General features: G+C 37.8%; 1 protein-coding gene across 6 annotated transcripts in view; it reads right to left on the bottom strand.

Moving 5' to 3' along the window:
* PLCB1 (phospholipase C beta 1) overlaps positions 1 to 27550 on the bottom strand; it is a 375296-nt gene that overhangs the window by 76758 nt on the left and 270988 nt on the right. For all 6 annotated transcript variants that reach the window (XM_048938285.1, XM_048938286.1, XM_048938288.1 and 3 more), the window contains exons 13-23: positions 22671 to 22755; positions 22023 to 22200; positions 17003 to 17073; positions 16264 to 16360; positions 11973 to 12057; positions 10770 to 10894; positions 9611 to 9765; positions 7699 to 7863; positions 5720 to 5819; positions 2909 to 3013; positions 2435 to 2544 (exon numbers count right to left, since the gene is read on the bottom strand). In XM_048938285.1, coding sequence (XP_048794242.1) covers positions 2435 to 2544; positions 2909 to 3013; positions 5720 to 5819; positions 7699 to 7863; positions 9611 to 9765; positions 10770 to 10894; positions 11973 to 12057; positions 16264 to 16360; positions 17003 to 17073; positions 22023 to 22200; positions 22671 to 22755 — 1276 coding nt within the window. The remainder of the gene's footprint in view (positions 1 to 2434; positions 2545 to 2908; positions 3014 to 5719; positions 5820 to 7698; positions 7864 to 9610; positions 9766 to 10769; positions 10895 to 11972; positions 12058 to 16263; positions 16361 to 17002; positions 17074 to 22022; positions 22201 to 22670; positions 22756 to 27550) is intronic.

Raw genomic sequence — 27550 nt, 5'->3', positions numbered from 1 at the left:
AGGAAGTGAATAAGGAGTAATTTTCAATGCACCAAGCAATCTAATCTCATTAAAAAGCACTTTCTCTTCTCATAACTCATCATACAGAATAGTAAAGTAAACATGATTTTCCCCTAGTGGAGAACATTTTAGGCCCTTTTAAATATGATTTAAATATGATGCAATCCAGCCCAAAAATTTATAGTTTCGGTATTCACAGAAAATGCTTTGTATTCCACACATTGCCATGCCTTTTGCAAGAAAGTATGTTTACTAAGTTGAAAGATACATACTCATGCAAGTACTTATTTATATGGGCTGTATTTTTATTTCTGCAGAGAAAAAGAGTTGTGATGTATTGGGATTGGCAGATCCTCTCCTGGTACTGAGTACATCTGTGCTGCACTGCCAAACTAAGAGGAAACTGAAATCAGTTTGGCTCTTTCTTGGCAAAGTATAAGCAATCTTTCTATGACAAGTGTCAGATTAATTTGATTTCCCTTACTGTACGTCGTTAATTTCTGTTACTGACCACTGTAACTCATAATGGGAATACTACAAAACAAACAGAATAGATGCTGTACTTGACAATTAACAAACAGTATAATTTGAAGCTTAGAGAAAGATGCACTTCTTCATTCAAAACAATTCACTATTAGATATCTTTTTTGACCATTGTTTTGTAAGAAGTCAGGGGAACTTCCTACCAAGCAGGTTGCAGCTTAAACTTCTACGTAGCAAAGAAAAACATTCAATTTTCCTCTGATAAATGCAAGAATGCAGCTCAGATATGTAAATGGGAGTGACAAGAGGGGAAGGAGTGTGCGGAGAGGATATGTGCTTGGAGGCAGCAAAGAGTTAGATGCAAACATTAATAGGGTGTACATAGAAACTGTACATTGGGAAATTGAATCCAGGTGTACTTACATGTACATTATCTGGCAAACATACTCAGAATTATTTAGCTATTTTGCCAGTGATTGTGCTTGTCATTATTAATCAATGTGGTTCTCGTGGGCAAGTGTAAGCAAACAAACCAGTCAGCCCTACTGACTGCAGAAGAAAATGTTTCATCAGATATGATCAGACAACTCAGGATTTCCAAGCACAGTCCAACTGCCAATTATCTTATCTACAATCACAGTTTATAGATAGTAACAATGGTATACTTAAATTGCCATTTTGAGTGGAAATTTTTTACCTGTTCATTTCTACTGCATCTAATTGAATGGTTATACATTTTTAGTAAATGCTCCGCTACAATCACTACACTTTTCTTTTAAAAAATATTTCTCTACTACTCTGAAGCTCGCTCCTTTATCCCAAAAGCTTTGAAGCTCCTTGACACTACCAAGCACTATAACTCAGCTTTCCAGCTTTGCCCTTACTTAAGAAGATACTCCATGATAGAATTTTTCTAACAAACAAGCCTGTACAGACCAGAGAAATCTGGACTTTTTTTTCAAAAGTAAAAATGACCTCTAAGGTATTTAAAGGATTATATTAAAAAAAGACTTTGCTATTAAAATAGAATCTCATGTGTAGAGTGTCCTAGATAGCTATCTAAGATACTACTGAGCATTTCATAGTGTCCTCATTCAGCCGAACTTGTGACACTGCACAAAGAGTAAATTGTTGGCCACTGAAATGTAACGACTTTCAATCTTCTGGTCTGCTTTGGGAATGTATTATTGGTTACAAAATCTAGTTCAATGATGCTTTGCACATTTGAGAATTGAAGAAGGCAGTCAGAGTGAGTAGCTGAGGGCAGTTTAGGATTTTGAAGCATTCATCTTTGCTAGAGACCCCTGCAGAATGCCCTTTGATTCATGAACACGCCTAATGTCTAAAACAAGCAATATTCAAAATACAAGGTTGATATTCTCAAACCATGCTGAAGGTGTCAGAGTGATAACGTCTGGAAGAGAGGTTGAACATCTGGAGGAACACAGACTTCATTGGAAGTGAAAGCAAAACTGTCAGCATGATGTATTATGCTCAAAATTACATCTATGCAATTGTATGTACAACAAAGAGCAATAAACAGAGCCTGAAATACTGTACAATACTTTCAGGCAAAGCTGCTGGTACAGCACTGTTATTTTTGTAAAGGCAATTTCAGCACCACCCTGGAAAACAACAGGCAATGATATAATTATTTAATCTGCTACATAAAATGCTGCACATCAGCAAAAACCTAACTCAGTTTCCCAGTCAGCTTTCAGTTTGTCTTTACCTCTGAACAGTACTGTGTGCCTTGCCCAGCATGCTTCTTCCAGTGGAAGCACACACACAGCACAGTGCTGCTGTGCACTCATATACTCTAGTCTCATTCTGGACAAGATGTTTGCAAATATTTAAGCAATCGACACACACAATTCCAAGGACTTTCTAAGCAAAGTAGATAACTTCAAACATTGCAGTGTAATTTGCAGAGACTCTAAAACCCCCTTACCTCTTTCTTTACCTCTTCTTCATCTTCCAGAGTCAGTGCTGCCAATTGCTTAGCTCTCTGCTCCATCAAGTTTACATATCTGATTGGATTGGATAAGGCCTCGATCACATCTAGAAATAATGCAAATATATCAATTCCAAACCTCTTATGTTATATGCTCTTCAGGCTGTAAGATACTGTATTTTTCCTACAGATCTGCCACTGAGAGATACTTCTATGTCACAGAAACAGTAGTGAATGACAGTGTACCACCACATGCAAGTACTCTAATGCACCCTCTCCGACTTTCTGCTTGTGTCATGTGGATGTGCATTTTTCTCAACATAGTGTTTCACGATGGCTTTTCAAAGCTTACACCCAATTTGGATTTTACTTCATATAAGGCACAGAAAGGAACACTACTAAAAATGTTGTCATTTTAGAAATAAAAACAACAGAAGTACTATACAGAATATCTTTTTTTCACAGCATTACCTGCGTAAGTATCAGGCACATAGTCTTTGACCTCTATGTACACAAAGAGAGCTGGCAGTGTCAAAGGTTGGTTCCTCTCATTCCTCAAACAGATGTAGTGGTAGCCTGTAAAATAAGAATGAACCAGTTCAGAGCAAAAACTCTTCAATGGATATGTCCAGTGCAATTGTGTTAACATTCATTATTTATAGTTTGGATCCAAATGAGCCAGCAACCCCAGGGACTTCTATCGGGATAAGATTTACCCAAAGCGTTTCAGAGATAAGTAAGTATGCAGACAAGGGACTGTTGGAAAGGCACATGACACTGCAGCTTAAAACAGTATTTACACTTTATTTTCACATCTCTGAATAATGCTAAACATTGTCATTAATATAATTTTGAATGTTTTGTCCTGTATTGGTTTTTACTGGAGTTTTATTTGGTTGTTTGTTTCATAGTTCTTGCTATGTTTTCAAAAGCGACCATTATAGTACTCAGGAATCCAAACTGACAAGTGAAATTGAGATCAGTGATGTAATACCTAACTAAAAATATAGACAATGTAGCACTGTATCTACAAAGTGTGTGAGTGGTGAATCCTGTCATGTGACAAACTGTAGGAATATTTCTGAACAAGGAATATTTTCGGACAGTTTTGAAAGACAGTTGTCCTGTAACACATGTACATATACAACACTGCAGTGCAGATTAGCCAAGTTAATGGCAAAGAATCACAGATTTGGCAGCCCCAAGCCTCTTCTCCCAGCCACCCACTGCCTGACTTGCCTGACTTTGTGGATAGACAGCCCAGCAACCTAAACTTTGGAAAATGCAAACATCAGAAATTTCTCAGAGTTCTCCTTTAGTGCAGCTCCTTCAAATGCCTCACCATATTGCTTAGTTTAAATACAGCAATGGGATTGCTGGTAGGAATGGGAGAAAGTACTTCCAGTCCCAGCGAATTGTCTTCAGTGTGGCAAAGCTGTATCCTTTGTCTCCTCCACGATGGCTGAAGCTGCTGTCCAAAGGGATGAGTATGGAGCCAAACATATGGGTAGTTGTAAGATACAAGACACAAGCAGGATGAGTTTATCTAGAGGGGTCCTTGGCTGATCAAAGCAACTCCCTCTCCAAGTAACAGCTAAATTCTTGCTTTGGGAATAATGACAATACTGTGTGACAGTATGATGGTTTTCAACAATGTCTAGGAAAAGAGCTAAGTTTTGTATTACAAAGGTTTCTCAGTCCTCTCTAATTCCTGCAGCAAATTTTCAGCACGTACAAAAGACTAAAACCAACATGCTGTTCTCCATCTTACACTGTAAACAAATACCGGAGTCAAAAGGACAGAAGAAAATGCCTGAGGATAAAAGCTCTCAAAAGTGCTTGTATGATTTAACACACTGGCTTCTGTTCTAAAAAGCACAAACTTAAAAGCATGAATGTGATTTAATCCTCTGTTGAAAGGACTCTGTGCCACACGAAGGGTAAGTGCCGCAAAAGGGGATCAGCCCTGGTAAGAGCTCACTTCCACCAGATGATGGAAATCCTTCACAACTCCCTTTCTTCTCACACATCACATGCCTTCCTCTGGCACTAGACAGATCCACCATGAAGCAAGCTTATCCATTAACCCAGCAGAAAATATACCTAGCATAAAAATGGAATTTTCCGCTGTACTGATAATCTAGGCTTGCTCACAAAGAGGTATGGAGATCAGCAGAGCTGGCACAACACCCAGGAATGTGTGGCCAACAGTGGGAGAGAGGAGGGAAGGGAGAAAGGAAAGAGAAATTATGACCACTGAGGAAATCCTCAGAGCAGTGGATGCCTAGCAGTCACATCCATCTACCTGACCATGCTCATAGCGAGGCCACATGATCCACAGCAGCCAAGGCAGAATGGCTTGGAGCTCTTCTTAGAAAAGCCCTGACACCACTGGCCATGAGAGGGGATCTAGAAAGTACTGGAAGAGATTTAGATACTGATTTAGATAGTACCTCAGCTAAGGTCTCCAGGAATAATGTGGACAACAACTGCTAGATACAGGGGTATGTAAGTTGTATGTTACTGCTGGAATCAACTAGACCAGGTATAGTGTAGGAAGATATTCTTCCTTTTCCACTGTGAAAGTATCCACTGGATACTTTCCACTGGAAGTATGTTTATGGCCCATATACTTGCCCTAGATTAGATTCCTCCCCTCCCCTCACTGGAAAGCTGGTATTGAAGCCGGACAATTTTTCTGCTCAAAATGCCAATGTCATTGTACCTTTCTGAAGCAAAATATTTAACAAGTCTCTTGATCTGGAAAATTACAATTTTCATTCAAGCGCCCATTAATTACAATAGTGGTATTATGATTTGGAAGAGGCCAGGAATTATTTTTTATATATATTTTTAATATTTGACAATAACAGTTTAAGTAATTTGAGACCGATTTAAAGGCTTTGCAGAGTTACAACTACTTGCATATAGGTCAGTTGTCACATGCATATTAAAATTAAACTACAGGAGAATCTTTTTTTTTCATTCCCAGCCATCTCCACTCTCAGAAATATGATTTTCTTTTTTTTTTTTAATCTACTAAAGATCAGCAAGTGCCAACCACACCTTTGATATTTAATTCTGATGTTTTTTTCTGGTTGATTAGAAATCTACATTTCTGGTGAAATATGGTATTTTCCTTTTCAAAGTTGAAAGATATTATTCAAATTCTCATATTGTATAAATCTATACAAGGTTGTTGGTGAACTACAGTAGTTGGAATTTGGATTTGCTTTTTCTTTTTGCTACACAATGTCTGCTTCAATGGAGAAAGGGGTTTACCTGGTCGAATTGCTGAGACTGGTAATATCCGATGGCCAATAAACTTCCCTCCTTCCTCATACACTGCTAGCCTCAAACATGCCAGGGTAGGTAAAACAACCTAAAAAGAAATATTGCTGTATTATTAACTTTCTGCTCTGAATGAAACAGCTTCATCCAGACAAAACTTAGCAATATACCAGACAGCAAGATAAAGTTAAGCCCAGCAGATGGTAACATCTACACATCCGCAGGAGATTCTACCATACAAGAGATCAGGGTGGATACACCTGTGCTTAAAAATAACTCTCATAGAACTGTGCTTCTTTCAAGGAACTTGAGGTGGGATGTTAGCACAATACGTTGAATCCAACAATTTGGCCCTGCATGTTCAATATGATACAAGGGACTCAGCTCAACTCTTATCACATTCAAACGCTTTACACTTAATTTGTCAGTCTTGCATGTTCTCTTTTTCCTTCGTGTTTGCACCAAAGGGATTATTTGCTTCTCAAAAAAGTCTCTGGTAATGTATCCTAGTATTGAAAATTCAACATGCAACTCAACACAAGTTGCAGAGTGTTAATGTCTGAATTAGATGAACCATGTCAACCTCAGCAGCGTTTCTGAGTGCTGCAGTCCACTCATTTGTCAGGAGAAATAGGTCTAACCAGGTGGGATGCTTACTAGCACTGGGTGCTATATTGCCACCAAATATAAAGGAAGGCCAAACAGTGAAAAAAGAAAACAAATTGAAATAGGCTACTGAGCTACTTTAGTAAGACTGAAATATTTGATATTACCTCTAAAAAATAGAGTACAATTAAAAAAAAAAATCTCATTTTCTTACTCTGTAAATATACATAAAATAACACGTATTTTAGAGCTGGGTGCAGGTGAGTGGTTTTTTTCCCCACACATCCTGCTAAAATTGACATAGACATTGAAAGAAAAACAAAAGCAACAATTCAAAACTAAGAATCTCTACAATTTATTTTCAACGCAACTAAAAGTACTGATCTATGCTTCTCAGAGCAGAGAGGCAGTCAGGGCATAATTGTAACTAAACAGAGAAATGAAGTACAGTAATTAGAAGTTCATTACAGAAGAAAAATCCTAGTGATGTTTCCAAACTTAAGCTCTGGCAGGCTGCCAAAGGAAAGTTATTCAGAAGGCAAAATATTCTGGGAAAAGGGCTGTACTCCCAAGAAAGCAGGGCTGCAAGGACCAATTGTAAAAACATCTCTGTGAGCTGTACATTTGCCAAGAAAAATTAAATTACTTGTTTTTCAAATACCTGGACTCAGGACCCAACTAACCAATAAATACAATCCAGATGACAGTACAGTTCCTGCTAGAAAACTTGCTGTAGGTCTATTGTGAAGCACACTAAGACATCCATGTTGTACAGTCCTGAAACATGCTCAGTATTTTCAGCTCCTACATCGCATATTTTGGGTAGATCAGGATTTATGCAACTTTATAACCTAGGTTATATTGAGGTGGCATACACTAGAGATAAGCAGAGACAAGATTGCTTTGAATGAGCTAGTCTGGACAGCCTGGACAGCCAGATTGTTCACAGCTGTACTCACATCACCTCACTTGCAGGTTAACAGGATCTGCTTTTCAGGGCTGTTCAGCTGAGGCAAAATGCCATGGAAATTCAGCTAAAACGCTTCAAGAATCTGCACTTGCTCATTTATATGACAGCACTGCATCATCCCATGCAGATGAGTCCACTGACATATTTGCTATTTCTAGCTGAGGTGACTTGAAACTGATTTACTTCATTATGGGCTTGGCATGACTATAGTAGCAAAATTATACCAGAAATAGTTAATAACAAACAGTTGGAGAAGTAGCTGTTCAAAACCTCTTTATCTTTTTTAACAAACGAAATCTGTAGAACACAGAACTAGCTGCAATTGACACAACACAGAACTGGGCAGCAATTACACACACTCAATGCTGGTTTGAGAAGCAAGTGTTACACCAACCTTTTTAAACACTATAGTTTCCTCCTCCCAGACAGGATTAACTGCATTGCCTTGCGAGGTCTTGGTCTTTAAAGCTTTTCTTCTTGTATCCACAGGCAGGCCAAACATGTCAACTTCTACATAGGTACCAACTTTTTTATCGGAAAGAAACTGACCTGAAATAATCTAAGATCAAAACAAAGGGGATGTCACTGGAGAGCTTTGGTGAACTAGGAAAGTGGCTAAGATGCAGGTGGATAATCCTCATTATTTATTAGATGTATTTTCAAAGAAAAAAAAAAACACAACAAAAGAAGCAAAAAGCAAAACAAACAAAAAGAATCTAAAACAATAAATAAATAAAAACACTGTTTAATACTGCAAGCACAGAAAAACAGCTTATGAGGTCTGATTTCCTGTGGACCTGTGACCCTGAATTCCCCTGTGAGCAATAATGTGGTTGAGATCATGCTACTGCCCTTCCCTTAGCAAGAACAGTCATTTGGATCTCATCCCCCAATCTTACAGTCCTTATGCACAACACAGTATCTTTGAGACCTTTTAATTTTTAACCAGTTTCAACAACAGGTTTAAAACACAGTGCTGAAAGGAAAGAGACATATGCAGTAGAGTAACTATATATGATCCTTACTGGGAGGAAAAAAAAAGGCTAAAATAGGTATTTTAATAAAGGCTCTTCATTGAGAGTGAGGACTTTGAACACAAAACAACTATGAAATAGTGGGCTTTTCTAGTTCTTAATTTAACAGGAAACACAATTCTCATCTTTAAAAAGTGTAAGAAAGCTCTGCAATTAGTTCAGAAAACTGAAGAAGCACTTACAGTATCGCCTCTGTAACATAAGAAATTCGCGTTTACTGAAAGCAACTCTAATTCTGTTCTCAAGTGGATCAGTGTGGACATTGTCTTTATACCTAGTAGAGCGTACTCTGAGCAGGCAGAAGTGGCTGCCTTCTGGATTCCTGGATTCTCATTCCTGTTTAAAACACTGCATTTCCCAATAACTGTCAAATGACTTCCACCTCTATTTAGTAAACTGGCAGAAAAATGAGCCTTTAAACCCACAAGGGGAACTGAAAGCTTCGATGACTACAGGTCACCATGGGAGGTCATTTCCAGAGCTGTCTTTTTTTCTTCTTTACCATGCATGTCGGCAGGTTAGCGCTTTATTCATAGCCCTCTGAGCACTGATTTGTTACCGATGTCTGCAGCTCGAGAGGAAATACTTGTTTTTCTTCAATGAAAACAGGATATTTTGCAGGTGGATTCTATAATACAGACACTGGCCTAATGGGAAGTCCATTAAAAGCAGAACAGGATTTCAGAAAGTTTATGTTTTCATAACTAGAGTTATACTGAGTATAAATTTGTGTCATAGCCAATGCAATCTATCCCTACAAACATTCATAGGAGTTTTCAATTTGCAGATTCCTGGCAGTCCTTAATCTTCATTAGATGTCCTTAAAACAGGAACCACTGAAAGCAAGTTGGCAATGACTTGCAGCTGTCATTTATGATTCCAGAGTATTGCTGGAGAACTTAAAGAGAACCAGAAAATTTATTTATACCAGTGTACTGTTCTAACCATTCCACTACAAGTGACTGCTTTGTAATACAGCATTTTAAATTCAGTCGTTTATAAATAAAACCACAAGCTACTCTTAAATTCACCAACTATCCAAATATTTCTACAAAAAAAAATATATATACCATAAACACACAATTATTTAACCTACAATGAAATATGAGGCCGAGCACTATCTGCCATGTAAAACTTAAACATCACCCCATGAAATGAAATGAATTGTACTGTCCCGAATTAATGTGACTATTTGCTAGGTCTCCACACAACAGAAATTTATTCACGCTCTGACATTGTTGTGAGAGTATTTTCAACATTGCATGTACATACCTTCACAGACAAGGTGTTAGCTACGATTCCATCCACAATGCTTTCAGTAAATGGATCAAAGTGTTTGTCTGGTCTTCTCATGAATTCTGGCTTTAACCTGTATCCACTTTTGCCATTGTACTCATACATTCCCATGTTTATTTGCATAGACAAATCTAGGTATTAAAAATATTGATCAGAATTATTTTCTGGATAGATAACGATTTAGAAAAAGCAATAAAACAGTACTACTTATTCTAGTTTCAAATGAACTACGACAAGTACAACAAATACAAAAGCTATTTATGGTGCTATATCTATTAAAAGAACTCTCAGACTTGATTGCATCCACCCTCTTGGACTCTTTCCATTGGGGAATCACATCCACAAGGCACCTTTCAAAGACTACTCAAAAGATAAAATTCAAATTTGAAAAGGAGTGTTAATGATTAGGTACTGAATACTTCAGTGTTGTACTAACTGCACTGTTGTATCCAGACCAGCAGAATATTTAGTGTGTCAAACCCCTTTTAGAAACAGACAGAGCCTGATACTTAGTTGAAATCTGCTCAGAAAAGTTTTCATTACTCTGTGGACTTCCAGACTGTGTAACTCCATGGAGCAATAGCATGTGCATGGGCTCTACTGGAAATGAAAAAGGGAATGATAACATGATACCATGGACAGGATATGTCCTGGGATCCAGTATCTGGAAATGTTCATATTTCTCAGAACAGATATATTCTTTGAAGGCACCACACCTATTTCAAAAATGACTTGTGCATATAGGGGCCTAAATGTCTTTGTTTCTTTAATTCTTACTTCTAAAGTGGAATTTTCTTTCCACCTTTTTTTTTGCATACATCCCTGATGTACTGAGATTTTTTGCAGGACTGGATAAAAATCACAGCTAACTCTTAAATGTTGCTTAATGGGAGCCACTTAGAAATGATGACAATATGGAGGCCACTATGTATACAGATTACACTAGCTACAGAACATTAATTACAACTATTTCTAGTTAAAGGATAAACTGCATTAAAAAGGTAAATTTACAGCCCTGTAGTTCAAACCACTGGACTCTTCTGATGCATAAAGCCTTTCTTACCTACCAGTCAGGAACTGTATCAGAGAAGTAGAAAAGTACAGATAACAAAATCAAGAGACAAGCACAACTTACCTACTGTTTGGAAGTTGAGAGCAACCATTTGGCAGCCAGCATTCCAAAAGACTTGTGGCATGTAGTTTGAAGAATCTACACGTGTTCCTTTTGGGTAAATTCGGCTTAGCTGCATTTTGTTGTATCTAAATGGTGGGCAGTTAAGATTTTATACATGTATCAAAAATGACTTTGCAGAGAGGTCACACAACTGCAATATTTAAATGCAAATGATCTTTATAGAAGGCATTAGGTTCCTAATTGGATTTCCGCAACCATAATAGCAGAGACCCACAATTTTGTAGATAATATAAATTAATGGGGTAATTAAAGGTGATGTTGCTGTAAAAATACTCAGAATAAACAAAGAAGTAGCACAGGTATATGCTTAAGAAAGATTGCATTCATAAAATTCCATTTATAATTATAGTTCCTAACTCAGAATTTTCCTAAGATTGCATTTTTATCTGTAAACAGTGAATCTTACTCTGGCAGGGAAAGAGGTTCTCAGTTAAAAAGTAGAAGTGTTTGCTCTTTTGGAATGAGCATTAGAATTGGCCTCTACATAAAGACAGAAATGATGACTCTGCACTTCTTATAGTTCAGTCTACAAATCTCAGAGATGAGAACATGCTGCAGGTTATCTGTGGAAATTGCTTTCCATTAATCTTCTTTAAGGCACTATTTTATCTTGGTCATTTTTTTCTTACCTGCAGCCAGGATGAGACATTGAGAAGCATCATAAGGTTTAAACAGATTCCTCCTTAGCTTTTCTTTAAAAGCTACAAGAGAAAATGTAAACTAAATAGAAAAATAGGATTGGGTGGCAATAAAGTCAGTGCTCCTGGAACTAGGTGGGAAAGAAAACTCTCTTGCATGACTTTACAAAAAGCAAGTCAGCCACATTTTGCCAGTTTGCTTACTGTAATTCAGACCACTTCACATATGATAAATTTATCAAAAAGAATACAAAATAATAGATCTTCAATATATAGTTTGAGCCTATTCCCTGTAGTCCTAGCCCATAGTACAAGGACTCTTGCCAGCTTTTAAATTAGCTCAACAGTCCAACCCAATTAAATCATCTATGAAGACAGTTAAGTCTACAAATCTCATTTGGTTTCCGTATTTTTCCAGCTCACATCTTCAAATTTCAATAAAGCCCTCTAATAGACCTCAGATATAGAAAATCTAGGAAAGCAGCTTTCTGAAAGTCAAGGATACTCCACAAATTCCACAGGAGACTTGGTAAGTTGCTCAAGCCCTTTGGTTTCCACGAAGGAAGACATTTCAAAACTTTTGTTGCGTTCTGCAGTTTTGAAGGAGGGAGAAAAACAGTGACATATTAGAGCATGAAATCATATGCAATATATGAACTAGTTTAGTTTCAGTCCTCTAACCAACTGTTCACCAGCTCACTTCACCTTAATCTCAAAGAATTTATATATGCAGTCGTTTGTGAACAGCTGTAAACTCACTCTGCATATACTCAAAGGCACCATCCAAACTCACACTAGCATTGCCCAAATGAAGGGCAATTGTACTGCCTGAGATACCCACTGTACTAGATGCTGGTGAAAGAAAGTCAGTGTATGTTAGAGATCTCTCTCGTTTGTTTGCACAATACCATGTTCATACATGAGACAGGTATTGCCCAAAGCTCACACAAGAGACAGAGGTATTACGGAAAATTTTGTTGGGAACAAAACCCTACCAGATGTCTGGACTCTTTGCAGGCAGATATAATGGCTCCGAGCCAATTTCAAGTTCTAATAGCTAATTGTCCATATCAGATTAAACTAAGGAGTATGCTACTTGTGCCTACAGGGCTTCTTGACACCTTCATGATGTCAGAGAAAACTCACATCTGTCTCAAACAATCATGGAAACACTGCTACCTAATCATGACTGAAGGCACACTCCTGTGTCTCAGCAGGTCTTTAGACCTAATGATGGACTCTTCTGGAGCAACCATAACCTCTTTAATCTGGTCAAACTTTCCGACATGAAGTGATGTATTGCTCCTGCTAAGCACGTAACTCAGTGGTACTGAACGTTCATTTGTGTATCATGTTACTCACTTTGCCTAATGTTTGCACAGCCTTTCAAAGTACCATGTGACAATGTACCGGAGCCTAAGTCAAGGCCCTTCAACCTCCAGTACTTTTTCTTTTAAATTTTATACAGAAGGTAAAGATTCCTGTAACATAACAGCTTCCCATTCCATCACAATCAGCTCTGCAGATTGTACAGAATGGGTAACAGCACTGAGAGATTACAGCTATTAAATATCTCAGCACTGCTCACCTTAAAAATGAGATAAACAGTCCATGTAGTGGAACACAAACTCTCTCCCCTAACCACCCTAATGAGAGCAAACATTGGAGAAAATGCTTGCCCTCATGCAATTCCTGAAGAAATCATGACAGTGATCCAGGTCTGGCCCGAAGGCCAGCATGGCCAGCTCCTTGAAGTCAAACCATGAAGCTGCAGGAGACTGATAAAACTGAACAAAAGCATTTGTCTTGCAGAGAGAAGGAGACGAGAAACAGGTGAGCATTTCCATTATAGGAAGTCAAAAAGGAAGCGGTGGCTCGAAAGAAATAACATGTCTGGGCCAAGGTGAGAAGAAAATGTACTGCCAGATACTAATCTGCAAACTAGATGGCTGCAGCTATTCTCGTTGTATGTTGAAGAGCCAGAGGATGATTATATTGTGCTTTTTCAAAAATTATTCTCTATCTCTAGGGCAGCTGGACCTCATACTTTGTAGTGGCCCCTACTTCTAATTAGCAACCATCATAGTACTTCAAGCTACTTCCATTATTTATAGCAGTATCTCCAAATGGTAGAAGATTCCTGCCATTCCTTAGAGGCTACTTTCTTATCAGTCATTTTCCTTTCCAAAAGCAGGATCTTTTCCTCCCAAATTCAGTTCCAGACAGCTCATTCCCATCAAAGCACTTATAGCACTGAGATTCTTCTTCCACCCCTCCTCACTGGGACGTTGTGTGCAATGTGCACATACAGTGCTAATGCCGGCTATCAGCTGTGTAAGAACAGATCACTGTGCTGCTGCTGACTAAGTTTTTATGTCCCTGAATGTTCTGAGGCTTACTTTCTTAAAATTGAACTACGTGTTTCTCATGAATCATTTAGGAACGATCACTGATTCCTGTGAGCATACCATGAAAGGAAGCTCTCCTGCAGCTCCTAATAAACACTTTGCTTGCATCACCTGAGAAAAAACATTTCAGCTGATGGCAACCAGACAAAAAAAAAAAAGAAAAAAAAAGAAAAAAAAAAAAAGAAAAAGAAATCTTTCATTTCAATTGTCAAAAGAAATCTCATAAAGAAACACTGAAATACACAACTGGTGATTTTCTGTTTGCAGTGTTATTCTACTTCTTCATCTCATTGCTTCAGTAGCTACATAAATACGGTCCTACCAGGAAGCAGCGACTAGATGTGTTCTATCTCCACAGTTATTCAACCAGTATAGGACTGCTACACAAAGCATGAAAAAAATGTTCAAGGAAAGATAAAGAACATATCTTTTATTCTACTTAGAATACAAGTACTATTTTTTATTTTTTTTTTTTTTTTTTGGTATTAGTAGTAGTATGCAGTATTTCCCAGTATTTATCTTAGTGTAGAATCTGCAGGAAACCAGAACCAGTAGCTGGCAAATGTCACTAAATGTTCAGAGCTTAAGCAAATTCCTAAACAAAATACAAAAACTTATTCCCCTACAGTACCTGGAAAGGTTTAAGAAAGCTGTCCTTTGAAGAAAAAACTGTCCAGGAGAGGCATTTCTCCCTCATTATACATTAACTTGTTTACTTATCGGAATTCACTATAGAATGGATAAACTAATTGAAAAACTCTTACCAATTTGAAATAATGTCCTGAAACAGTTGCAATGATTAGCTGTCAGAGGGAGGGAATATACCTAGTGAGGGCCATTAGGGAACTGTTACAGATCTAGTTGTATTCAACATTTTTGTTATGAATCTGAATGCGAAAACAAAAATGCACTCCCTATAATGTATGAATGATAGCAACAGTGAGATGCTGTTACCACAACAGAGGTGAGGATCACAGATCAAAACAAATTCTGAATTAGATAATTCAAAATTAGCAAAACTTCTTATGATGAAAAGATGAAACTTTATAAAAGACAAGAAGCAAAAGTGAACAAAAATACAACCTGGGAAAAATTTAATAAGAAGCAAAATAAAAAACAATTTTAACTCTTTCCTTATTTAGCTTATCTTCACTGAACTTAACAAAAGTTCAGCTGAGATTCCAGATTCCAGGCCAGGACTAAGACCAGAACCCGTAAGTTTAAGTGGCCATGCTCTAAACACCTAGCAATATTTGCACACTATGATTTTTTTTTTTTTTTTAAATACAAACACCTGAAATATTTATCACTTAACATAATGAGTTCACAAAAACAAGGAAGACAATGTAAAAAATCTGGACATGAGCAGTTCTTCAGAAAAGACAAAACTTGGAAAGGCACAGGCATGGGAACAGAAGAAATCTACATTCTCTAAAGAGAATTTTCTAACAGCAGATGAACTTGTCCTGCTACGATTCACATGGCTTCTTTTCCAGTAGGAGTATCTCCTTCCCACTGAGTACTCATAACTCTCATTAAAGCTAATGGATATTATAAATATCCAAGGAATGCTACTGTAGGGGACAAGCACAACTCCACATGAGTTTGTGAACGCTTATGTGTATGTGTTTATACATAAATACACGTGAACAGTAGATGACTATTTCTATGCTTATTATTCAAAACGAGTAAATGTGAAATTGTATGTGCAGATACGGACTTAGGCATCAATTACGTGTCCTCTGCTAAGGCCTCCACAAATCCAAAACAAATTAAAATGCTATATACTTCTTGAACTAAAAAGCTCAAAAGGTATATTGCAATCTGTCAAAACAAAGTGAAAAAGGGCAGGCAAACAATAGGGGGTTTTGCACCAAGAAAGGAAAAGATGCTGCACTGTTTACTGAGGATGCCAAAGACTGCATTCCTAGCAAGGCATTTTCTGTAAATGCCAGCTGGGGATGAATTAATGGCTTTTTCTATACAATACAGAGGCAGATAAGAATTTGTATACGAGGAAGGGCACATTCTCTGCTTACACTGAATCCTCCATAAAAGTTGCACAGAAAAAACATTAAGCATTTGTTAAATCTGAAGGAATATTTATGATCAATTTTCTCAAGCTCACTAAGTTATTCTTCACCTATGGATAACAAAAACAACCTGATTAAACATTTGCTAAACTGTTTTTGAAGTGGCAGCATAGTTGACAAAGCCCAATACTTACACTAATGCATGTTTCAAAATAAACATGGATTTATGGTTGGACACCAAGGGTCCACATATCTAATTGAGAGGAACCCAAGCAAGCACTTCTCCAGACCTTTCTTCTGAACATTTGCTAGATAATTTTCAATAAAAGATATCATTTATGCTTAGCTTACTTACTTTTTGATACCTCAAACGATTCAAATTTCACAGGCTGAATGTAGTTCACCAGGTTAGACATCTCTTCTGTGGCCATAGCCTCACTTCCAGCAGTACCCTAAGGACAGAGATGGGAAAATGCTGACATTCTGGCTGGTCAAAATCCATGATGGCCATCAAAGGTCAAAAAAACCAAAGCCCAGTTTTCTATCAACCATGAAAGAATCATCTTTCACTATTCTGTGTGATTCTGTGTGATCCCATCTTAGCAAACTCAATGCCTCACATGGGAGCTTCACATACTAATAAAGGAAAGATGTAATACAATGTAAACGTTTAATTAAAATGCAATTGTATTATTTCTTTCTACCTGGCATCCAGGAAAAAAAACTGCATTACCTTTACATATGCATGGTGATATGCACACAGTGTTAACCACGCTTACCTGCACTGCTGAATAAATAAAAAACCTAGCTCTACATTTTCAACATCCAATTTTATTTCCAGTGGTGCCAAATGCACCACAAACAGTTGCCTCAGATCATCTGTAGCGTTATCAAATCTTACTTTTCACTAAATTGAAATATTAATAAACAAAATAAAGATACGGTTCCAAACCCATTGACAACCAACTTCAGAAAGTGATTGCCAGTGCTCTGCCTTCTTTTTCCCAGTAGATGGCAGTCCCACTCCTGGTAACACAGCCAACCCAGAACTGCTGGAATCGATCCATCACCATAAAACAAATCTGTGCCCTTACTTCATCCATCGATGACTTTTTACAATCATCATCGTAGTCATCATCATCATCGCTCTCAATCTCTGCTTCTCCTGAAATGTTTTTAGCAGAAGACAATTACTGGTTGAAGCAATAGCTATAAATATCAGGGATAAATCTGTGAAAGATGCACACTGCTTAAAAGAGAAGACGTTATACATGTGCTATTTGTCACAGCACAAATCAAACTGTTTAGAGGGATTCATCCTTCCTTATCATTGGTAAGTTCCTACTGTCTAATCAAAGATTCTTGCTTTTCAGCTGCTGGACACTTACTATTTGGAAATCACAGGACAGGTTTCAGCACCAAAAAAAGCATCACGGTGTGTGCATAGTGTGCACAGTGTGCAGGTATAATATTACAAACTACTCTGATGAGCTGTTCCCATGCTTGGGTCACAGCTCTGTGGTTTAGGATTTCTCTGCTACAGGATCCCAGCGTCACCTTCAGTGAATGCTTTTGCCCCCCTGGCAAAGCACACACATCATAGCATTCACAGGGTGAAGAAATCATGCATAAAAACTGACATTCACATGCTGCAGTAATGAGGGCTGCTCAGAGAAATGCGTATATTCTGAAGATATCACAGCGTGTGCACCCAGGTAGCACAGCTGGCAGGAGTCTGCTCACACTTCCCTCCCCTGATACACCGTTGGTGCATCTGACTGCTTGGACTCATTGCTCAGCTGCACCGGCTGAGGGCAGTGCAAATCGAGTAATGTGATGAAGATGCATAAAGATCATCCTTCCCCTGAAAGCACACTGACAGAGTAAATAGGAGCAAATGAAACATTTTTTAAGACTTGTTCCCAATTGCAATGTACTAACAAATTCCTAGAGGTAAGACACAGATTCATTATTTTTAACGAATGAATATCCTTCCCTCCCCAATGTTTTGATTTGGTTGCATTGGAAATCAACCCATCTTTCTCTTAGGTAACTCCTCCTGTGTATTTGGCAGTCACAAGGTATACACCACGTACCTTTAGAAGACTCTGGAAAAGCAGGTTTAACTTCTACTGCAGTCACCTGTCCACACCTTTGAGATCGACAGCACTTCTTTAAAGGTTTCATTTCACAAACCTTTCAGCTTTCTTCAACAGTGGCAATTATTTTGACAGCACAAAAATCTTAACCACTGTGCAGCATTCCCCAACTCTCCAGAGAACGGTATTTCAGTTTCTACTGTCACCACAGGGTCTAATTCAAAGCCCACCGAATCTAGAAATTCCTCTCTGTTCCAAGAGGCCTTGAATCATGTCTAGGGAGGCCACATACATCACATACAATTTAAATAACGAGTGTGCCTTTCACAATGAAATGATGACTACCCAGGCTGCAGATGCAGATGTTGAAATGTCATGCTGTTATTCATGAACACATTTCTTCCTGAACATTTCATTGAAGAAAATAACATGATTGCTCAACAGGCTCAAGGGACAGTTCAGGGAACCTCAGTGTACTACAAAGAGCTAGCCATGTTCTCACAGGATTTACAGGGACAATCTTTGGGTGGGAAGCTCTCAATCAATTCATCTGGACTGGCAAAATAATACTCCCCATAGTCTACAAGGGGAACATGGGCAGATTTCAGCCAACTTGCACTGCTGAGATACCAGCTTGTTCTTGCTGGAAGTGTTCAGGGAGGGAACACAGTATTCTTTTATTAAAAAATATTTCACAGGAAAACTCTCCCAAGGAGATCAGATCTCTTTTTCAAGTTATTCATCAGACTGCAAATCCAGCACAAATAATATAGAGGATTGCAAACACAGAACTAGGAGTTTTTGAACCTATGACTATGCCCACATTGACTTTCCCTCACATGCATGGTTCTGTCCTCAGACCAAAGCTTCTTTTCGCTGTTAAACTGCTGGGACACAAACTCTGAGCAAGCCTTGATCAGACAGAGAAGATGTCTGTGCTACAGATGCCTCTATGCTCACCTTCCCACACAGTTGGTGAGATGTCTTCCATGCCATCACTTCTAGTCATAAAAGTACATGTGCTGGCATATGCAGTATGACCCAGTACGTGTGTGTGTGTGCGTGCACGCAGGGGACAACTAGATGGGATTCCAAACAGCAGCACAGGACATCCCTATACAAAGTGTAACACAGATACAGAGAGAGTTCCTGCTGCAAAAGCTTGCTGTACAAGTATAAGACAAGAGCCAGCCTGTGGACAAGGGCAGAGAGAAGAATATCAGGAAATAAAAAGATCATACTCCTATCACACACAAAGCCCAATGACTTTCAACAGCTCCAAGAACTACACAGCAAACTTCTCAGTGGAGTAACAGTACTAGTTTCAAGGATATTTTCACTACTAAGAGGGGCAGAGTTGTGAAGGCATAAGAGCACTCAGTGGACAATGCAACAAGCAGCCAAAGGAGGCTGAATCCCTACTGATGAATAGATGAGGTCGATGCTGTAATACTGAATAGAAGATGATCAGGAGAGGAGAGCTGGGAATGACAAGCCAAATCATTGCTACTAAGGGCAGGGAATGAAAGAACTAAAGAATACTTAATCCCACCACGACTCAGCAGTTTGACAGACAAAAGTGACAGATATTGAGAACTTAATAAAATGCAATATGTTGCTTGGAAAACTCAGGAGAATTTGCTAATTTACTTCGTCAGGGCCCTTTAAAAGAACAGTCAAAATGGATTGTAAGTGTGATACCTACTGATGCTGCTTGATAACTCCGTGAATTGGATCTACAGTGTTCAAGCAGCTACCAACATCTTGTGGAGGAAATCACCTCTCATTATTTGCAAAAGCTGTACATAAGCATTAACCATTTTTGAAAGGGAAAAGTAAACTTTACTCAGATGCCAGAACATTTTACTATATAGCAATGGGTCACTGCCTCAATGGCTTGCAGCCAATCAGCTATTAACTGACATATGAATCTCTGTATTTTTTGCACTGCATGAAAATACTCATTTAAAATCTCGTGAAGGCCAGATCAGCACAACTTCCCCCTGTAAATCATCAGTAATGTGGGGCAGAGTAGTGGAGGAATAAGAGTGCTCAGTAGACAACACAACAAGCAGCCAAAGGAGACTGAATCCCAGCTGATAAGTAGAAGAAGTTGATACTATAATACTGAATAGAAGATGATCAAGAGAGAGATGGGAAGGTTAGGCTGGACAGGGCTGTGAGCAACACGATCTAGCTGCAGATGTCCCCATTCGCTGCAGGGAAGCTAGATAAGATGACTTTTAAAGGTACCTTCCAACTGAAAAGATTTTATGGTTCTATAATCTACAGAAGTGCTCAGTGCTCATAGTTGTAGCTGAGATCTCCAGAAATCTCTGCACTCTGAATACTTCTAAATTTAGCATAGTCTTAAAAAGCAAATCCTGGATGTTCCTTGTCAGTTGCCTCTGAATTGTTCTTAAGCCTCTCAGACTCTGCTCTTCTTCGATAAAATTAGATTAATACTATCTCACTCCCCACAGGTATTGTTAATATAAATTCACTGTTGTTTGTCAAGTGCTCATATGCAGCATGGATATCCCCACAGAAATACATTGCAGGGTGAAGATGCTACATCTGGAATAGCGTATGAATGACAGAGAGTGAAAAAATATTGACTTATTGTCATTTTCCAAAAGAGGCATAAGTCCTAAAGGAGAAACAATGGTTGTCAAGGATTACAAGTATACATTTGCCCATTCACAGATGAATCAAATGACCACATTAATTTTGCCATCTCGGTTCTTGCATTTTCTAGGTGTTCACCTTTGAAATCTATAGGGAACACCATTTGTTACATAAGTAATACAGACATAATATTCACAACTGATTTTTAAAATTACAAACTCTGCTATGGGACTTATTCCTCTGTCTTTCCCTAACCATCAACAGCCAAGATTCACAGCCCAAGCCTTTTCCTGGGAGGCTCCTGAAGTACCAAGCTGTTACCTTCTATGCATATCGGATAGAGAAAAAACCAGAGCAAACCAGTTCCCCTCAGGTTTTGAGGAGAAAGAGGTTGGCATATGCTTGCTAATTTTTCTGCTGCTTCTGGTTTGTCTAGAGCAAACCATGAAAACAGAAGTAAATCATTCCTGACACCATGATGAATCTTCTGAAATTTAAGCTCTAATCCAAAGCATGACCTTTTTAAAGTTTCTTAACACAATGGCTGAAAACTCATTCTGTCTTTGCTTTTAATAGGATAAACAATGTTATCCACAAATACAGCAGGATTGTTGTTGTTGTTTTGTTTTTAATTGAGCTTGAGGCAAACTGCCAGCATGAAGACTTTCAGCTCGATTAATCGGAATTTGAAAAAAGTTATAAACAAAAGGGCAAAAAAATTGATGGCAAATGACATGAAGTATACATTCTAGAAGAGCTTTCAATCCACATCAATCCACATTCAATTCACATTTAAAGTATTCCACTATTAGGGCACAAACACCTATGCTTTTAGCAATTTACAATTTCAGTCCTATGAAGAAGGAGAAACTGTGGTCCTGGGAACAGACACCAGGTTGGGAATTGGGATACACACATCTTATTGCTTGTCCTGCTGATGATCCGTTCCCATCATGTAGCATAAATCTTTTTTCCCTGCACTTTTATTTTTCTGTTCTAGGAGACTTTAGGCTTTTCAGAGCACATCTTTCCATATTTTTTTGTATACTAATACAGTGGTCCCCTGCATATACCCTAAGCATTATTAGTGTATATATGCAATGAATTATAGTTGGTATATGGAGTTAGTAGCTTGTTCTATTTCCTAAATAGTCCAGGTAAATGTTAGTGTACTTCACTGATTTTTAGATCACACTATAAGTGATCCCTCAGCCTTGAGACCTCTGAAGACTCCTAGAGTAATGAGACTTGGTGTTGCTTCCTGTTGAGCAAAACCTGTCCTGGTGTACCTTTACCCTACTAGAGCAATGTTAATGGCTTGAAAATCACAGTTGTAATTAAGTATTTGTGTTTTAGTGAGAAGCATATTTGTAGATTCCATTCGTACCTGCTCCTGGGGAGGAAGGCTCAAACATACTAGATGTATCACTGCAAGTGTTGGAAGCTTGCTCTGCGAGCTTCTTCTTGGCATTTCCATCTGCAGACTTATGTGACTTCTTTTTATTTTTCACCAGAATTTTGTACATTAAATCCATAGGGCTTGGAAGAGGAACCCCAGGTTCAAGCTTTCAGAAAAGAAAGAGAAATCTTTTACAACAAAGCAAGAAACAAGCTTACAGCAATTTCTTAAGACCTACATGGTGCATAATTTTGTAACCTCTATGAACCCTGGTGAAATGCACCACTTGAACAACAGGTAATCTTCATTAAGTGAAACAGGGCTACAGAAGGCATATAAGAGGAGAAAAATACCTTATGAAATGTCTATAGCAATAACTTTGGTAAGTTCAAATGTGAAAGCAAACATTATAAATCAGTGGCTATAAGAATCAATTGCAATTAGAGGATTACAAAGCAGTGTATCAAAACAACTTTTGGATCAGAAATGATATGACTACGTCACCAACATTACAAATTGTTTAAAGCCCTCTTTTAGACTCTGTCTTGGAAGGCTGCATATAAAGAATGACACTGGACTGAATGAAGTAGAAATTCACAAGATATCTGTGATCTTATAAATACCAAACCATATTACCGGGTATTTTTCCAATGGATCCATAAGCAATGCATCTCCAAATATTAATCTGCAGTACTCTGCCATTTTTGCCTGTTGTTTAGGGCTAAAGGGGAGAAAAGAAAGAAAGAAATGAGTTCTACTAATGCTAGAGACTGAAAGCAGCAGTAACGGAATACCTAATATCCCTAAACAAGATATAATTTCCTGATTCAATCACTGTGAATTGTTCACAGAGACATAGATATATCATGCAATTATTCTGATTCTTTTGATAAAGCTCGTCAAAAGGATGACACATGAAGTCACTAGGCACTTGAATAATGGTAAAACTGAACTCTGGAGTTGTATTTTACCCACGCACTTAGGAGAAAAAAAAATGAGGATGTCAGTTATCACCTTTGGGGAAATAACTTGCATGAATTTGCCTCTTTCAGACAACATTTTATTCAAAGATTGCATATTTTCCTCCTTGTGTTACTTTACACACATGCCAGGCATTCTTCTCACACCCCTCCTTCCATTTGGATTTTTTTATTTCTCATCATACCTGACCTAAGGCATCAAAACCCTAACAGTTACACACAGAGCAGCCTCCTCTGCCAGTGTCCCAAACTTGTCATCTTACAAGGTCGTGCCCTTGAGTCTCCAGGGCACAACTGCAAGAAAAATAGGGAGAAGACGTTACTTGGGTTTCAAAAGCAGCAAAAATGCATCAGTTAAAGGTACTGATAGAGGAGCAGCTAGCTTCACTGCAGATTTCATCTCAGCAGCCCACATTCCCAACCTATTTGTTTCAGCCTATGTGAGATGAGTGCTTTGGGTGCTGTGCCTGTAGCATGACAGCCTCTCCTGCTCAAGCCCTGCTCCCAGAAGCAGCTTTGCAATGCTCTCCCCCAGTGGTGCTGGCCCACTCACAGACCTCATGGGTGAGGTTGGCACCAGCAGCTTGTGCTGCTCCCGCCTCCTGCTGCATCCTCACTGGCAGAAGTCATAGCATAGATATAATTAGTCCTAATGTTAAGAGGCATTATGTCAATTTGGAGAATTGCTGTAGTAAGTGCTGGTGTAACTGCATTTTAAATTAAATACTGCATGCCTGTAATGCATACATAGCTGGGACCAATATAAATACACCAGGTGGAACTGCCAATGATTATTTTTGCTTGTTTTTTGGGTCAACAGTCAGATTTTTTATTTCCTTATTTTCAAATCAGATGTGGTGTTGAATTTTACCACGATAAATTACTTTAGTGGCTGTCTTGACATCCTCTAGAAATAAACTCGATCTCAGCAAGTTTTACTCACAATCAATTTTCCCAAAGTGCAACACAATAATGAAATTGCTGCGTATCACAGTGATAGGAGTTCTGGGATTGAGGATAGGTTACATTGCATAGAAATATTACCCAAATCATCTTAACATACAGTGCAGTGCTAAAATCATTCTCTAATTTTAGACCACTGTGCATGTTTGTTATATATGTCTAACAAAGTCTGGAACATCTGAGCTTAGGTTTCTTCCAAAATTTTCATTTTTGATACTCTCTGAAGAAGTTTTGATTAAAGTTTGTTTAATACAACTTCCTCAACTATTATTAATTATGAACCACATACTATGGAAGATACACAGATGATATAAGCACATACGTTATGTTACCATGGAGCTATTTTTCATGACAAAGTAGAACAGAATATGTATGAAAAAAGTAGTGTTCATTTTCTCTTGCAAACTAGGAATACAGCGACTTCAGTGTCTATTTTGCCATTAGCCACCAACTGAGCACTTGGCAATGGAGCTCTTCCTGAGTTCAGCAGGGCTAAACCAGAGCTGAGATAAAGGGTGGGTGGCATTTGAATCAGAAAATGTAATTTCCCCAAGATCAGCATGCTGGCTGTCCCTTGAAGCAGATACAGGGTGAACTGGTCATTAGCTCAGTCATTTACAAAACATACCGAGAGCAGGTTTTAAATTATTCCACCAAGCTATAGAAGTGCTGCATGCAATTTAAATCACTACAGTATTTCATTAATTTCTTTTACTTGCAGCCAATTCTGCAAAAACGCTAAGAGCCACTTCTAGTTGAGGATGGAAAAATTAAGATGAAGACAGGCAAGGCAGTGAAACTAAGAACCCACAAAGGAGATGGTGACGGGAGGAATAGATCAGGCAATGACAATGCTTTAGCTATTTCTAACTGCCAGCTACCAAGAAAAATAAAGGCACCACATTCTGTTCCAGTAAGAAAGCAGACTGAGTATTTTGCTACAGCTAGCGCCTACAAAGGGTCTATGGGGATTATTCCAATCATCCCCATAAGTATGTCCTGTGAATACACCCATGGTCTTAGGACCCAGAAAGTCCAAGGAACATTTCCTTGAATCACAAGAGCACAGTAATTAAAGTCTTACAAATTAGATGTGAGCTGTGACACCAGCATTTCTGAATGGGCACACTGACTCCAAAAAAGAACTTCTGATAAGAAATAGAAAAAGGATGCACAACTCTTATCTAATAACTTTCATATAAAACAGCTAGAACAAATTCAGAACAAATTCTTCTGTCATTCCAGGTTTAATTACACATGGTTACATCACAGAGTAAATAGTGAGGACTTCCATTTTTGCAAAAGAGAAAAATTCTATGCAGCACTTTTTGGTTTAGCACATAAATTCCAATGTAATCATTTTGCAGAGGGGAAAAAAGGAAGAAAAGGAAAAATAAGAACTAACAGTTGTTAATAATATAGAAATACATAAAAAAAATAATGATATAAAAATAATAAATCACAAATATAAAATCTTGCAATACTAGACAATGTCAAAGAACAAAAATCTTGACATAACAGAATTACTTTTTCTTGTCAGCTGGATCATATGAACTGTTATTTTTAAAAGAAACTTGATAAATTTAGGAGATAAGAATTATGTAGGAGTTCAGTATTTAAACAAGTGGTACCTTCTATGATACCCACAAATACATACTTCATTTTAAGTGAGAGAGAGAGATCATTAGCAATACTATCACTATTAAGGTGCTTTACAAGTTCGAGTATTTATTTCCTTTTATTTTATTTTCTTTTCAAAACTACGAACCAGAGCAACCAACTTTTCTACATCAAAGTATTTTCTCATCTGTGTTGTTAACAACAGCAAGTCATCTAATTCCAGAGGGGAAAAAAAAACGTCCATATCTATTGTTATTGGAAATTCTCCTAGCCTTCATTTAACGTAATGAAAATTGATTGCCTCAAAACAACTCTATCTGCTGGATGATTTCCACTTGTGTGGATACGGATGGTTACCACATGGAATGTATACATATGCCCTTAGAATGTGGCAGGGCAAGGGAAGAGAACGTGGTAACGTGACACCTGGAGATATGGAAGTACAGGGAATCTGAAGAAATGTTTTCATTAACTTTATTGCATTGCTTGTATTTTATTTTACTGTCTTGGTGCTATGCCATTTATGAAGGTCATTCACAGAGGCTCTCTGATACTACCACACAACTACTCCTAATGTTGTATTATTGCTTCTGCAGAAGTCCTTATTCTGCATAAAGCAAACAAAGACACAGATCCTTCCCAAAAGAGTTTAAAATAATTTGAAGTGTTGGAAGAAAAAGTGATAATAATTCCATTAATATTTGAAGAAACAATTCCAGCAAGAAATCAGCTGTATGAATAACTGTAATTAAATTTAATCTTGGAAGAAATCTACGGATATTGCTCAAGGATCACTTAACCTTTTTGCTATGTCATCAGTGCATTTCTAATTATAGGTTGTCTGCTTTCAGATTTGCAGATACCTTATCTTCTTGTAAGCTCAGCTTTAAACATCAAGGTCTTCTTGAGGTCTTTTAATAATTTTCAGGTCAGTTTTCTGTTTTTTGAGAGAAGCATGTCTTTTCTTCTCATGGTCTTTTTCAGTATCCATATTTAGATTTTAATAAAAATGATGATATGCATAACATTGTATATAATCTAAATTCTACAACTTACTTATTTTTCTAAACTTTTCATTGCATAAAAATAAAAGAACGAATACACAGAGTAAAGGAAATTGAAGTTATTTACATGCTACGTGTTTGAGAGGAATCCTACAACAAAATCTGAAAGAAAGCAAAACTAGATGACTAACACTATGTGCTAACAAACAATTAATGTACTTAGGCGAACAAAAAGTGTTAAAAATACTCTTGTAAACAGAAACCCGGGGAAGAAAAATTGCATTGTAAGTCCAGTGGTGATGAATCCTGTCATATGTATGCTGCTGATATATAACTCACTTAACTCTGATCACTGCAATGCCTAACAGTCATGCATAAAAATCACAGGGTAAACCATACTTCTGTTTAAACCAACGCCAACATTTCCATCCATTTGTAGGGGACCAGCATTTCACTCATGCACACTGACTGACTCTTGCAACTTGACAATCAGAAGAGAAAATTTGGTCACCCCAAAGTAGGAATTGATGTCATTAAGATTTGTTTTGACAGTTCTGCAGAAACACTTAGCAGTGTTTGTTAATACTCACAAACTCAATTTTAAGATCTAGGAGAAAAACAACATTCCAAGTAAAGGAAAAGACAAAGGGAGCATTCCATAGAATTAGATGAAGGTTTCTTTGAGTGGCATGACTAATTGCAGATTTCAGTAGAAACCAGTGAAGAAATGAAGGGATAATTGTAGCAGTCAGTAAAATAACTAGAAATTATTTTCAGCCAAAGCAAAATTAGAACTCACACACACTAAGTTTGATGATTTACTGCAGCAAAAGATCACAAACAACAGTAGAAGTTCAAAAAGAGAAAATATTTTAAATTGATTTCTTAGACTTCCTTTGCTAAAAATGTATGTAATAGAAATAAATAAGAAAAAAAAACCAGAAAACAT

This window comes from Lagopus muta, chromosome 2 (assembly GCF_023343835.1).
Source record: "Lagopus muta isolate bLagMut1 chromosome 2, bLagMut1 primary, whole genome shotgun sequence".
NCBI lineage: Eukaryota > Metazoa > Chordata > Aves > Galliformes > Phasianidae > Lagopus > Lagopus muta.
Note: the sequence above shows the minus strand (reverse complement) of the source record. Positions and strands in the feature narration are given on the sequence as shown.